Genomic DNA, 15,501 nt, shown 5'->3' with positions numbered 1-15,501 from the left:
CTCATTGTGCGCTAGGCATAGCCTTATTCAGTTTTAAGGTGGTCCACAGGACACATATGACTGTGGCCTTAATGAGCAGGTTTTTTGAGGGGGTGGGGAATAGATGTGGGCGGTGCGCGTGAGGGCCCGCGAATCATGGCCATGTTTTGGGCTTGTCCGAAGCTTGGGATATTCTGGCAGGGGTTTGCTGACGTAATGTCGGAGGTTCTGAAAGTAAGGATGGTTCCGAGTCCAGAGGTGGCAATTTTTGGTGCGTCAGAAGTCCCAGGGGTCCAGGGGGCGAGAGAGGCTGATGCCTTGGGTTTTGCCTCCGTGGTAGCCCAGAGATGGATCTTGTTAGAATGGAGGGGATCAGACCCCCCAAAGTCGGGGGTGTGGGCGAGTGACCTGGCAGGGTTTCTCAGGCTAGAGAAATTAAAGTTCGCCTTGAGGGGCTCGGTGGAAGGGTTTGCCTGGAGGTGGTAGCCATTTTTCGACTTCTTTCGGAAAAATTAAGCTGTCAGCAGATGTGGGGGGGGGGTTAAAAGGAGGGATGATGAGTTGGATAAGGAGGGGGCAGGTTGGTGGGGAATTATTTTTTGTTGTGCTGGTAATGTGTAGCCATGTTGGCTGGTTTGGGTTGCTGTTCATTGTGTTAAAATTTAAAATTCAAATGCCTCCATAAAATATTTTTCAAACAAATAATTCTTCACAACTGTGTGTTTCCAGCACTCTAATTTCATCTTAAACTATAATTGGTGCAAATGTTATTGTTCAAACAGATATCTGATGTGAATCTGATTTCAGGCCTTCCTCTGAACACCTCACAAACTGACCACCAAGCCATTGTCCAGTCCCTCACCAAAGACCCGGATGGAAAATCACCACCACAAGATGGCGGCCGCCGGGTCTGTCAGGGGAGAGGTAGCCCCGCCCACTCCCTCACCAAGATGGCCGCCCCCCCCCCCCCCGTCCTGCGTTCAGCTCCTTGAACAAAGCTCCTCTGCTAAGATGGCGGCCGGTGAGATCGGGCACAGTGCGCAGGTGCAGTGTGGGAGGGTGTGCTCTGAGCATGCTCAGTAGGGGGGAAGGGGGGGGAGCACAGGTGAGGGAATGGACACCGCGGCCGGACTGGGAGCTTTCTCCATTGCTGGGGTAGGCCTGAGGCCCCGAATAGGCCGTGTTTTCCCCGGGGGGTGAGTTGGAAAGCGAGTCCCAGGCTGGGTTCAGTTCGTAGAGCCTTTTAAAAAAAAAAACATTTTACATCATCTGTGAAAAGACCTATCGAGATAACAATCACTTGATGCATTTCTGATGAGAATTTAAATTACTGACAAATCAACATAATATTTTGGGGAAGGATCACTCCTAAAGTTTTTTTAAAATATAAAGTTAGAGTACCCAATTATTTTTTTTTTCCCAATGAAGGGGCAATTTAGTGTGGCCAATCGAAATGAAATAGAACATAGAAAAATACAGCACCGAGCAGGCCCTTCGGCCCACGATGTTGTTCCGAACCTTTGTCCTCGATTAAGAACAAATTAATCTACACCCCATCATTCTACCGTCATCCATGTACCTACCCAATAGCTGCTTGAAGGTCCCCAATGTTTCCAACTCAACTACTTCCACAGGCAGTACATTCCATGCCCCCACTACTCTCTGGGTAAAGAACCTACCTCTGATATCCCTCCTATATCTTCCACCTTTCACCTTAAATTTATGTCCCCTTGTAATGGTTTGTTCTACCCGGGGGAAAAGTCTCTGACTGTCTATCTATTCCCCTGATCATCTTCTAAACCTCTATCAAGTCGCCCCTCATCCTGCTCCGTTCTAATGAGAAAAGGGCTAGCACCCTCAACCTTTCCTTGTAAGACCTACTCTTCATTCCAGGCAACATCCTGGTAAATCTTTGCAATATTGGGCAGCACGGTAGCATTGTGGATAGCACAATTGCTTCACAGCTCCAGGGTCCCAGGTTCAATTCCGGCTTGGGTCACTGTCTGTGCGGAGTCTGCACATCCTCCCTGTGTGTGCGTGGGTTTCCTCCGGGTGCTCCGGTTTCCTCCCACAGTCCAAAGATGTGCAGGTTAGGTGGATTGGCCATGATAAATTGCCCTTAGTGTCCAAAATTGCCCTTAGTGTTGGGTGGGGTTACTGGGTTATGGGGATAGGGTGGAGGTGTTGACCTTGGGTAGGGTGCTCTTTCCAAGAGCTAGTGCAGACTCAATGGGCCGAATGGCCTCCTTCTGCGCTGTAAATTCTATGATAATCAAAAAAACCTTTTCCAAAGCTTCCATATCCTTCCTAAAATGAGATGAAAATCACTTATTGTCACAAGTAGGCTTCAAATGAAGTTCCTGTGAAAAGCCCCTCGTCGCCACATTCCGGATCCTGTTCGGAGAGGCTGGTACGGGAATTGAACACACGCTGCTGGCTGTCTTGGTCTGCTTTAAAAGCCAGCTATTTAGCCATGTGCTAAACCAGCCCCTTATCCATCCATCTAGCCTGCACGTCTTTGGGTTGTGTGGGTGAGACCCACACAGACACGGGGAGAATGTGCAAACTCCACACGGATAGTGACCCAGGGCCGGGATTCAAATCCGGCTCCTTAGCGCTGTGAGACAGCAGTACTAACCACATGCCATCCTGGATCAGTCCTAAAATGATCAGATTTCAGTTTTATTTCAAAATTTAATTGAGATGGGAGCAAATGGTAAAATGAGGTATGAGACACCAGTTCTCTCACTTTATAATAATCGCTTATTGTCACAAGTAGGCTTCAGAACATAGAACAGAGAACTTACAGTGCAGAAGGAGGCCATTCGGCCCATCGAGTCTGTAACCGAACCAGTTAAGCCCTCACTTCCACCCTATCCCTGTAACCTAATAACCCCTCCTTACCTTTTTTGATCATTAAGGGCAATTTATCATGTCCAATCCACCTAACCTGCACGTCTTTGGACTGTGGGAGGAAACCGGAGCACCCGGAGGAAACCCACGCAGACACGGGGAGAACGTGCAGACTCCGCACAGACAGTGACCCAGTAGGGTATCGAACCTGGGACCCTGGCACTGTGAAGCCACAGTGCTAATCACTTGTGCTACCATGCTGCCTATAAATGAAGTTACTCTTAAAAGCCCCCAGTCGCCACAATCCGGTGTCTGTTCGGGGAGGCCGGTACGGGAATTGAACCCGCGCTGCTGGCTTTGCTCTGCATTACCAAGCCAGCTGTTTAGCCCACTGTGCTAAACCTGCCCCGTGTCAGCCTCTGCTTTTGTGCCTCTGCAGGAAGTATTCACTCTGGTTTTGTGGCACAAATAAATGCAGCTTTTCGTGGGAATAGGCCCATGGTAACAGTCACCATGTTGCTTCAACAGAGCACAGAGCAAGTGTGTGGTCAGTGTGGGAATGGCACAGAGAGTGGGAGGAGTGAAAATTATTGACTTGTTAATATTACTCTCACTCTGCACACTGGATGGAGAACTGAATTCAGGGCGGCACGGCGGTGCAATGGTTAGCACTGATGCCTACGGCGCTGAGGATCCGGGTTCGATCCCGGGTCACTATCTGTATGGAGTTTGCACATTCTCCCTGTGTCTGTGTGGGTCTCACCCACACAATCCAAAGATGTGCCGATTAGGTGGATTAGCCACGCTAAATTGCCCCTTAATTGGAAAAAAAAACCGGGGTACTCTAAATTTATAAAATTTTTAAAAAGGAACTGAATTCTGCCTGAGTGGTAGGATTTGGGGAGCTCGGAGTGTCGACCTAAAATTGTGTGATGAGTTTGGATTGTTTGAATTTCAGTCCAGGGCAGTGGGAGAGTGTGTGTGATGAGGATTTACTGGGTAAACAAGAGGAAAAGAATGTTCCTTAGAAACTAGACTTGTCTGTTCTGAACTGGTTTTGTGAACTCCTTTTCCAGGGCATTAGAAGTGGAGGATGTACAGACTGGAAACTTAAACCAAACGTCACATCAACGTCTTAACAGTGTCACTCGATTCATCATGCCCTTTTGGCCTTTGACAGTGGAAGGAGGAATATTTTCCTGTTCTGTCTGCGGATGAAGATTTCATAATTAAATGTGACTGGAAAAGCACCAAAACCCCCACATATACCGGAGTGAGAGTGTTCCGGTCTACTGACTGTGGAAAGAGCTTTAGCGAGTTATTCTTTATAAAAAGAAAGGAACAGTATTCAGAGTGGGGAAAATACAGATGTGTGTTCTGTCTGTGAATGAAGCCTCTAAACTGGAGAAACGTAAGGACACCGGCACCATGGAGAAACCGTGGACATGTGGGGACTGTGGGAAGGGATTCTATTATCCATCCCAGCTGGAAAGCCATCGACGCAGTCACACCGGGGAAAAGCCGTTCATCTGCTCCATGTGTGGGAAGGGCTTTACTCAGTCATTCTGCCTGCAGTCACACCAGCGAGCTCACACGGAGGAGAGACCATTCTGCTGCACTTACTGTGGGAAGAGGTTCAGGTGTTCATCCAACCTCACTGCACACCAGCGAATTCACACTGGAGAGAGACCATTCACCTGCTCAATGTGTGGGAAGGGATTCACCCAGTCAGCTACTCTGCTGACACACCAACGGGTTCACACTGGGGAGAGACCGTTCACCTGCTCCAAGTGTGGGAAAGGATTCATTGATACTTCCCAGTTGCTGACACATCAACGCGTTCACACTGGGGAGAGACCATTCATCTGCTCCAAGTGTGGGAAAGGATTTGCTCAGTTCAACAACCTGAGGAGACATCAGCGAAGTCACACCGGGGAGAGGCCATTCATATGCGCTATATGTGGGAATGGCTTCACTCACTCATTTAACCTGCTGACACACCAGCGAATCCACACTGGGGAGAGACCGTACACCTGCTCCGTGTGTGGGAAGGGTTTCGCTCAGTCATCAACCTTGCTGAGACACCAGCGGGTTCACACTGGGGAGAGACCGTTCACCTGCTCCGTGTGTGGGAAGGGATTCACTCGGTCTTCTCACCTGGTGACACACCAGCGAATCCACACTGGAGAGAGGCCATTCACATGTTCTGTTTGTGGGAAAGGGTTCACTCAGTCACAACATTTGCTGTCACACCAGCGGGTTCATAAGTGACAGCAGGGGTCGGATGCTGATGATATTGCTGCTGTGCATGCTGTCCAGGATTGAGAGTTTAACTGTAATTACTTTGTTCCTTCTAATCGGCGCGAGTGAGCCCTCCACCCCAGAAGCCTCGGAGGAACTTGTATCTGAGATCACCACTGCAGACGTCAGAGCAGCCTTCTCGAAGGTCAACCCACGGAAATCCACTGGCCCGGCTAGCGTACCTGGACGGGCACTCAGGTCTTGTGCCGATCAGCTGGCGGGGCTATTCGCAGACATCTTCAACCTCTCTTTACAACAATCTGAGGTCCCTCTCTGCTTCAAGAAGACAACCATCATCCCTGTACCAAAGAAAAGCCAAGCAGCGTGCCAAAGAAAAGCCAGGCAGCGTGCCTTAATCACTATCGTCCAGTGGCTCTGACATCCATCATTATAAAGTGCTTTGAAAGGTTAGTCATGGCATGAATCAACTCCAGCCTCCCGGATTCCTTGACCCACTTAGTTCGCTTACCGCTGCAACAGGTCCTCAGCAGACGCCATCTCCCTGGCCCTGCACTCAACCCTGGAACACCGAGATAACAAAGACACCTATGGCAGACTCCTATTTATTGACTACAGCTCAGCTTTCAACACCATCATTCCGACGGAACTCATCTCTAAACTCCGTGGCCTTGGCCTCAGCTCCTCCCTCTGCGACTGGAGATGCTGAAAACCCAAAATAAAAACCTTAAAACTCAGTGGGTCTGGCAGCATGTGTGGAGCGAGTAAACGGAATTAACATTTCAAGTTGAATGTGGCACTTCTTCCTGATCCCTGAAGAAGTAACATGAGGGCTTGATACGTTAACTGATCCTCTCTCCGCAGACGCTGCCAAACCTGCTGGGTTTTTCCAGCGTTTCTGTTTTTATTTTGGATTTGCAGCATCTGCAGTCTTTTTAACTTCACTGTCAAGTCGTTCTCTCTGATTAGAGACCTTCTATTTGTTCTCACTGCTGAAGAGTTTTAATCACACTAAATGTCTGACGAAATGTCAACTCACACTGGAAAGAAACCATTCTTCTGCACCGAATGTTGGAATGGATTCACTCAGTGGTCCAAACTGCTGACCCCCCGGCAGGTTCCCGTCTGACTGTATTCATTGGATTCTGTTGTTATCCTGGCCACTGTCTGAACCTGAACCAAACTGCTCATCGCCTCAGTGTGGCTTTCACCCTGAGCTGATTTTCTGACCCATATTTGCTCCATTCCCCAAGGCTGCGTCCTCCTCATATCTCCCGACTCTTTTTCCCAGGGTAGAGGGGTCAATTACTAAGGGGCATAGGTTTAAGGTGCGAGGGGCAAGGATCAGAGCAGATGTGCGAGACAAGTTTTTTTACACACAGGGTAGTGGGTACCAGGAACTCGCTGCCGGAGGAGGTGGTGGAAGCAGGGACGATAGTGACGTTTAAGGGGCGTCTTGACAAATACATGAATAGGATGGGAATAGAGGGATACGGACCCCGGAACTGGAGAAGATTTTAGTTTAGTCGGGCAGCATGGTCAGCGCAGGCTTGGAGGGCCGAAGGGCCTGTTCCTGTGCTGTACTTTTCTTTGTTCTTTGACTCTCCTGCTCGTCCCATTTGCTGCTGAAAGTCCCATTTAGGTCTTCTCGTTCTGGACCCAAATATTAATTCAATGTGTTAGAAGGTTTACTATATTAATACCAGGAATTGACGTGTTGTCTGGGGGGGGGGGGAGATGTTGGAGAGGTAAGGTTTGTATCCACTTGAGAATAAGAGGTGACTTGATCGAAGGCTTCATGATCCTGAAGGGTATTGACAGGGCGGATGGGGTGAGGATGTTTCCTCTTGTCAGAGTATCTAGACGTAGGGGGTCACTGTTTAAAAATAAAGGGTTGCTGAAGACAAAAGAAGATGGGTTTTTTTCCCACTCAGAGGGTTGTGAGACTCCAGAACTCTCAAATGTCAGTGCAAGCAGAATCTCTGAATATTTTGAAGGCAGAGCTAGATTCTTCATTAACAAGGGCAGTGCAGCAGCACAGTGGTTAGCACAATTGCTTCACAGCTCCAGGGTCCCAGGTTCGATTCCCGGCTTGGGTGACTGTCTGTGCGGAGTCTGCACATCCTCCCCGTGTGTGCGTGGGTTTCCTCCGGGTGCTCCGGTCTCCTCCCACAGTCCAAAGATGTGCAGGTTAGGTGGATTGGCCATGCCAAATTGCCCTTAGTGTTAGGTGGGGTTGCTGGGTTATGGGATAGGGTGGAGGCATGGGCTTAAGTGGGGTGCTCTTTCCTCAAGGCTGGTGCAGACTCGATGGGCCAAATGGCCTTCTTCTGCACTGTAAATTCTAAAAATTCTCTCATTTTCCAACCGCTGTTTATCCAGAACACCAGCACATTTTGAAAAAGTAGTTTTAAAATGTGGGCAAGGCCAGCATTTGTTCCCCATCCTGATGGTACCCGAATTGCGTGGCTTGTTGGACTATTTCAGGGAGCAGTTAAGAGTCAGCACATTGCTGTAGGTCTGGACAGACCAGGTAAGGATAATAGATTTCCTTCATCAAAAGGGGATTGATAGAGCTCTCCCCTATTGTTGGCAGGCTGGGTGCTGGGTTAAGATTAATATTTCTCCGCGTTTTTATTCTTGTTTCAATGCTTGCCGGTCTTTTTGCTCAAACCATTTTTAATGGGGATGGAGAGGCTGATTTTGTTGTTTGTGAGGGCAGGTAAAGTAGTAAGGCTTAGGTGGACGGTGTCAGAGAGGACGACAGTAGTGGAGGGGCTTGGCCCTTCTGAACTTGTTATATTATTATTGGGCAGTGAACGCTGAGAACGTGTGGGGTTGGAACAGGGAGATGAAGGCATTGTGGGTGAAGATGGAGGGTCCTGTAAGGGGTCGGGGTTATGGGCTGGCAACGGCGCCGCTTTGGTTGCCCTAGGAATGAATTTGGGGAGTCCGGTGTGGTGGCCACGTTGAAAATATGGAGGCACTCTCGGCAGCACTTGAAGTTGGGGGCGGGCATTGATACGAGGGAACCATGGGTTTGAGCCTGGGAGGGTGGATGCGAGGTTTCGGGGATGGGAGGATTGATGGGCAGTGGAAATAAAGGATCTGTTTCTAGAAGGATGGTTTTCGAGTTTGGAGGCATTTTAGGGGTTGGTCTTCACCACCATGTCAGTGGTCCCGCATGTGGACTGAGAGCCCTGGGGGCCTTGTTCGGCTTATCCGACTTGCGGGAGTTGTGGATGGGAGCGGGGACAGTCGTTTTAGCCTTCGCCTCGTTGATCGCTCGCAGGCAGGTCCTGTTGAGGTGGAGGTCACCCTGTGCCTCTGTATGGCTGGGGGAATCTAATGGAATTCTTGTATTTGGAAAAGGTGGAATTTGCTCTGAGGGGACGAGAGAGGGGTTCCACAAGAGATGCGGTCTGTTTGTATTGCATTTCGGGGAGCTGGTTGCTGCCAATTGCTGGGGGGAAGGGTGGGGGGGGGGTTCTGAGAGGTTTTGGGTTGGTTGTATTTTGTAAATCTTATGTTTTTTATGTGTTTAATTATTAAAATATAAATAAAAATAAATGTTATAAAAGTGGATTGATGAACAGATGGATTTTATGACAAAACAACTCTGGGTTTACAGTTTCGTGGTCACCATTACTGAAACTAGCTCTCAATTACAGATTGGATTCATTGATTTTAAATTCCACACTGGGATTTCAACCCATGTCCCCAGAGTGTTAGCCTGGGCGTCTGGTTTACTCATCCAGCTATATTACCACAGGACCTCCGACTCCCCAAATCCCAACCTGCAGTTAGTCCCATTTAACCATTACTCGACTTTGATTCCTGGTCTGTCAATAATAAAAGTCTCAAGATTTGTTTGAACAAATCCCTCCCTGGTCCCGCCCTTCCCCATCTCTATAACCACCTGCAGCCTGACATCCCTCCAAGATCTTACAATTCCTCCAATTCTGAACTCTTGCTCATCCCCAATTTTCATCACCTTACCAGTGCTAGAGGTGTATTCAGCTCCCTGGGCACGATACGCTGGATTCTTTCCCTAACCATCTCCACCTCAATTTGGCACCGATCCTTTAAAAGAGCACCCTACCTAGGCCCATTCCCCCGCCCTATCTCATAACCCCACCTCACCTTTTGCACACAAAGGCGCTAAGGGGCAATTTAGCACGGCCAATCTACCTAATCTGAACATCTTTGGACTTTAAGAAGCTCCTTAAAAACCTGCCACTATGACTCCTTGCCTTTACTAATCTCTCATATTGTGTCTTGATGTTAAGGTTTGTTCGATAGCACACCTCTGGATGATTGACTATTAAAGGCATTCAATTAATAGCAGTTGTTGTTGCTGATACAGTTAATCACATTCAGAATTGGACCATCTTCATTCTGATAGTGTATTTCTGCTGTTGTTAATCTGCAAATAACTGGGCTGGAGGTTAAAATTCTAGATTTATATCATAAATCAGTTTGGTTTCACACATACTGTTGGCTGGGTGGCTTCCTTCTGCACTGTATGTTCCATGTTACCGCTGCTGATATTCAGGTCCCGATGAATCGAGTGACTTTGTCAGATCTCAATGTGACGTTTGGTTTGAGATTTCTGACTGTAAATCCCCCCCCCCCCCCCCCCCTTCTAATATCTCCCCTGTCAATGAAGTTTACAAAAGTCATCACTGTCAGTACAGGATAGAAATTCAGCAGACAACTTTCGTTTTTAATGGAACATTCTTTCCGCTCTCAAAAGCTGTTAAATCTCTCTCCAATCTGATCTCTGAAAGAGTCACACAGATTCAGAACGTTAACTCTGTTTCTCACTCCACTTACGCTACCAGACCCAGAATCTTTCAGCATTTTATGTTTTCACTTTCTCCTTGCGGAGTCAGTACGTTCTCCCCCGTGTCTGCGTGGGTTTCCTCCCACAAGCCTCGAAAGACGTGCTGTTAGGTCATTTGGACATTCCGAGTTCTCCCTCTGTAAACCCAAACAGGCGCCGGAATGTGGCGACGAGGGGCTTTTCACAGTAACCTCATTGCAGTGTTAATGTAAGCCTACTTGTGACAATAAAGATTGTTATTATTAAAAGACAGCGAATGTGGAAAAGGTGAGACGACGGTGAGGAGGGGAGGGGTAAAATTGGGTCAGGTTAGAGGAGGAGTCGTGCGAGGCGATGAGCCTGAGAGCCCTTGTGACTGCCCCGCTGCCGTTTACCCCGAGGAAGTACACGAGCGGTCCGGTGCTGGAGTCGTCCATAAGAATTTGGAATCAGCCGAGGAGGCACTTTAAACTGGGACACATGCGTTCCCTCGGGTACCAGAATATACGCTTTTGGAGAAAATATTGCTCCCGTATGAAGGGGGGATGATATATGGATAGTTGGGAGATCAGGGCATGACCTTCGTGAAAAGGATCAAACGGAAGTGGGAGGAGGAGTTGGGGTGGGGGATAGGATGGAGCCTTTGGTGAGAAGTAATGCGCCGAGTGAACTCAACCTCCTCCTGTGCAAGGATGAGTTTTATACAATTTGGGCAACTATATGGGGAGCACGGTAGCATAGTGGATAGCACAGTTGCTTCACAGCTCCAGGGTCCCAGGTTCGATTCCTGGCTGGGGAAACCGTGTGGAGTGTAGCCATCCGGGGTGGCCACTTCCCGATTACAAAATGGACACTTTGCAAAGATTGCAGGGAAAATGGACAATGCTGAGAAAACAAGCGGGTTCAGAGCTTGTCTGTATATTGGAGCCGCAGCTCCCAGACAAGACCAAAACTGTAGGCCCATTAGCATACTAATGGCCCATCTCCGGGAACAAAAGAGTAACATTTGAGTAACCGATACCAGAGGTGACCGAACAAAGCAGGCCAACGGCCACCTAGGACACACCCAGCCATCAGGGGCACCCACCCCTTTATTGGATGAAATCAAGAGGAATGATCAAGAAACGGCCCAATTGATTGGGGCCAAGTTCAAGGCCCTCCCAAAAGAGCGCAAAGCCCCTTTGGGTATAAGAAGGAGCCCCCAAGAGAGAATTGTTCTCTTGGCTCCGCTCTCACCGAGGAGAGACCTGTCCACCAGTTGCACCAGAAGCAAGTAAGTCCAAGTTCAACGCTCGCTACCAGATGGACGACCTTAGCTGTTCCCCTTCACCAGTTCGACCCCAGCAGCCTCAGAACCGAACAACGGCCATTGTTCCTCTGACTGAGTGGGCGCCCAAAGCTAAGTATAGGCTTTAGCAGTAGTGATAGTTTAGTCTGTAGAGTTTCGTGCATGAGTATATTTAACTGTGTGTGTAAATAAATAAGCATTGACTTTGAACTAACTAACTGGTGTATCGAGTCTTTGATCAGTATTCGGGTTTGAACCTTGTGGCGGTATCGAAAGATACCTGCCGACTCTAGAGCAAACGTAATTAGAATTGAGGCAGGCGACCATATTGACCGCCATATTCAGAGCCAACCAAAGAGAGCTACAGGAGTTTGCACGTTCTCCCTGTCTCTGCTCCGGGTTTCCTCCCACAGTCCAAAGACATGCAGGTTAGGTGGATTGGCCATGCTAAATTACCCTTAGTGTCCAAAAAATAGGTTAAGTGGGGTTACTGGGTTGCGGGGATAGGGTGGAGGTGTGGGCTTGAGGGTGCTCTTTCCAAGAGCTGGTGCAGACTCGATGGGCCGAATGGCCTGCACTGTAATTTCTACGATTCGATGATTTAAGGTGGTGCATAGGATCTACATGACTCGGGGGCCCGGGTGAGTGGGTTTTTCCTGGAGGTGGTGAACAGGTGCGAGAGGTGTGGGAAGGGACCGGTGAAACATGCCCATATGTTTCGGGGCTGTGAGGAGTTGGAGAACTTTTGGGAGGCGGAGTTTCGGAACCTATCGAGGATTGTAGGGTTTGAGATGAAGCCGGTTCCTATGGTGGCGATCTTTGGGATGTTGGAGGTGCTGATGTCGTGGACTCGGCCTCTCTGATTGCCCGGATACTTTTGAATTGGAGTTCGGCTACTTGGATACTTTTGAATTCCGTGGAACAAAGGGACCTTGTGTTTGTCCAGAGATCTCTGAAGGCGGAAGGGCAGGTTAATAGGATGGTGAAAAAGGCATAAGGGACACTCACCTTTATCAATCGAGGCATAGATTACAAAAGCAGGGAGATCATGTTGGGGTTGTACAGAACTTTGTTGAGGCCACAGCTGGAGTACTGTGCAATGCTTGTCGCCACATTCTAGGAAGGATGTGATTGCACTGGAGGGCGTGCAGAGGCGATTGCCCAGGTTGTTGCCTGGGATGGAACTTTATGTTATGAAGAGAGATTGGATCGGCTTGGGTTGTTTTCGCTGGAGCAGAGAAGATTGAGGGATGAAAGCATAAAAGTAAATTACTGCGGATGCTGGAAACTGCAACCAAAAGAGAAAATGCTGGAAAATCTCAACAGGTCTGGCAGCATCTGTAAGGAGAGAAAAAAACGAAGGTTTTGAGTCCAGGTGACCCTTTGTCAAATGTAAAAGACAGAGGAAGTAGGAGATATTTATACTGTAGGGTGAGGGAATGAAAAATGAGTCACAGCCACAGAAGCCAAGGGAACAGAGTGCTAATTGCAGTACCCAGAGAGCACAAAAGGTGTGAAAGGCCTAACGGCAGCGAAACTAAAACCAGACGGTAAGTTGCGACAGATGTAGATGTGGTGGGAGAGAGGTAAAATAAGAAGGGGGAGGGAGGAGGAGGAAGCAATGGGGAGAAAAGGTAAGAAAGGGGGATAAGATAGCGGGAAAGTGTGGGGAGAAAAATATGTATAAAGAAAGACAAGAAAGAAATAAAAAATAAAAGACAGTTGAAATGAAATGGGATGAAAATAAATGGGTCAAGGTGGGGTAGAGCTAATCATCTGAAGTCGTTGAATTCGATGTTGAGACCGGAAGGCTGTATCGTGCCTAACTGGAAGATGAGAAGTTGTTCCTCCAGTTTGCGTTATGCTTCACTGGATCATTGCAGCAGGCCAAGGACCGACACGTGGGCATGGGAGCAGGGTCTTGTGTTAAAATGGCAAGCAACGGAAGGTCAGGGTCCTGAATGCGCACAGCCCAACTGAGGGGTGACCTGATTGAGGTGTAAAGGATTATGAGGGGCATGGAGAGGGAGGATGGGAACCAGCTGTTCCCCTTCGTTGAAGGATCAGTTACAAGGGGACCTATGTTCAAGGTGAGGGGCAGGAGCTTTAAGGAGGAATTGAGGAAAAACCTTGTACCCAGAGGAGCGTGATGGACTGGAACACACTGCCTGGGAGGGTGGTCGAGGCGGGTGAAAAGGTACCTGGATGAGTACTTGACATGCCAGAACATTCAAGGCAATGGACCAAGTGCTGGCAGATGGGATTAGGTAGACAGGTCATGTGTTTTTCATGCATTGATGCAGACTCGATGGGCTGAATGGCCTCTTCTGCACTATTATTCTGTGTGACGAGCCGTGTAGTATTTTACAGGATTGTCCTGGTTCTGAAAGCTGTCCTCAACTTCATGGTTCCAGATCACTGTTTGTCCATTTCCCCACCCCCACTGTCACCAACCCCCCTCCCCCACTGTCACCATCCCCCCTCCCCCATTGTCACCATCCCCCCTCCCCCACTGTCTCCACTCCCCCCTCCCCCACTGTCTCCATTCCCCCCTCCCCCACTGTCTCCACTCCCCCTGCCCCACTGTCTCCACTCCCCCTCCCCCACTGTCTCCACTCCCCCTCCCCCACTTTCTCCACTCCCCCTCCCCCACTGTCTCCACTCCCCTCCCCACTGTCTCCATTCCCCCTCCCCCACTGTCACCACCCCCCCTCCCCCACTGTCTCCGTTCCCCCCACACCCACTGTCACCACCCCCCCCTCCCCCACTGTCTCCGTTCCCCCCACACCCACTGTCTCCCCTCCCCCTCCCCCACATTCTCCACTCCCCCTCCCCCACATTCTCCACTTCCCCTCCCCCACTGTCTCCACTCCCCTCCCCACTGTCTCCATTCCCCCTCCCCCACTGTCACCATCCCCCCTCCCCCACTGTCACCATCCCCCCTCCCCACTGTCACCATCCCCCCTCCCCCACTGTCTCCACTCCCCCCCACACCCACTGTCTCCATTCCCCCTCCCCACTGTCACCCCCCTCCCCCACTGTCTCCCCCCTCCCCCCACTGTCTCCCCCCTCCCCCACTGTCTCCCCCCTCCCCCACTGTCTCCCCCTCCCCCACTGTCTCCCCCCTCCCCCACTGTCTCCCCCCTCCCCCACTGTCTCCCCCCTCCCCACTGTCTCCCCCCCTCCCCCACTGTCTCCCCCCTCCCCCACTGTCTCCCCCCTACCCCACTGTCTCCCCCCTCCCCCACTGTCTCCCCCTCCCCCACTGTCTCCCCCCTCCCCCACTGTCTCCCCCTCCCCCACTGTCTCCCCCCTCCCCCACTGTCTCCCCCTCCCCCACTGTCTCCCCCTCCCCCACTGTCTCCCCCCCTCCCCCACTGTCTCCCCCCCTCCCCCACTGTCTCCCCCCCTCCCCCACTGTCTCCCCCCCTCCCCACTGTCTCCCCCCTCCCCACTGTCTCCCCCCCTCCCCACTGTCTCCCCCCTCCCCACTGTCTCCCCCCTCCCCACTGTCTCCCCCTCCCCACTTTCTCCCCCCTCCCCACTGTCTCCCCCCTCCCCACTGTCTCCCCCCTCCCCCACTGTCTCCCCCCCTCCCCCACTGTCTCCCCCCTCCCCCACTGTCTCCCCCCTCCCCCACTGTCTCCACCCCTCCCCCACTGTCTCCCCCACTCCCCCACTGTCTCCCCCCCCTCCCCCACCGTCTCCCCCCTCCCCCACCGTCTCCCCCCTCCCCCACTGTCTCCCCTCCCCCCCCACTGTCTCCCCCCACTGTCTCCCCCTCCCACTGTCTCCCCCCTCCCACTGTCTCCCCCTCCCCTACTGTCTCCCCCCTCCCCTACTGTCTCCCCCCTCCCCTACTGTCTCCCCCCCTCCCCTACTGTCTCCCCCCCTCCCCCACTGTCTCCCCCCTCCCCCACTGTCTCCCCCCTCCCCCACTGTCTCCACCCCTCCCCCACTGTCTCCCCCACTCCCCCACTGTCTCCCCCCCTCCCCCACCGTCTCCCCCCTCCCCCACCGTCTCCCCCCCTCCCCCACTGTCTCCCCTCCCCCCCCACTGTCTCCCCCCCACTGTCTCCCCCTCCCACTGTCTCCCCCCTCCCACTGTCTCCCCCTCCCCTACTGTCTCCCCCTCCCCCACTGTCTCCCCCCTCCCCCACTGTCTCCCCCTCCCCCACTGTCTCCCCCTCCCCCACTGTCTCCCCCTCCCCCACTGTCTCCCCCCCTCCCCCACTGTCTCCCCCCCTCCCCCACTGTCTCCCCCCCTCCCCCACTGTCTCCCCCCCTCCCCACTGTC

General features: G+C 51.3%; 1 protein-coding gene across 3 annotated transcripts; it reads left to right on the top strand.

Moving 5' to 3' along the window:
- Positions 1-1,073: 1,073 nt before the first annotated feature.
- Positions 1,074-8,555, top strand: LOC140410207 (uncharacterized). 3 transcript variants are annotated; one of them, XM_072498175.1, is made up of 2 exons: positions 1,074-1,175; positions 3,909-8,555. In XM_072498175.1, the coding sequence occupies exon 2, from the start codon at positions 4,201-4,203 to the stop codon at positions 5,101-5,103; it is 903 nt and encodes a 300-aa protein (XP_072354276.1). In that variant the 5' UTR covers positions 1,074-1,175; positions 3,909-4,200; the 3' UTR covers positions 5,104-8,555. The 3 variants fall into 3 exon arrangements, with proteins under 3 accessions (XP_072354276.1, XP_072354277.1, XP_072354278.1); XM_072498176.1 differs by having other exon boundaries at positions 1,076-1,134; XM_072498177.1 differs by lacking the exon at positions 1,074-1,175 and adding an exon at positions 1,199-2,705.
- The last annotated feature ends 6,946 nt before the right edge of the window (positions 8,556-15,501 follow it).

This window comes from Scyliorhinus torazame, chromosome 4, assembly GCF_047496885.1.
Source record: "Scyliorhinus torazame isolate Kashiwa2021f chromosome 4, sScyTor2.1, whole genome shotgun sequence".
In the NCBI taxonomy this organism is placed as follows: domain Eukaryota; kingdom Metazoa; phylum Chordata; class Chondrichthyes; order Carcharhiniformes; family Scyliorhinidae; genus Scyliorhinus; species Scyliorhinus torazame.
The sequence above is the reverse complement of the archived record's forward strand: the minus strand, read 5'-3'. Positions and strand labels throughout refer to the sequence as shown.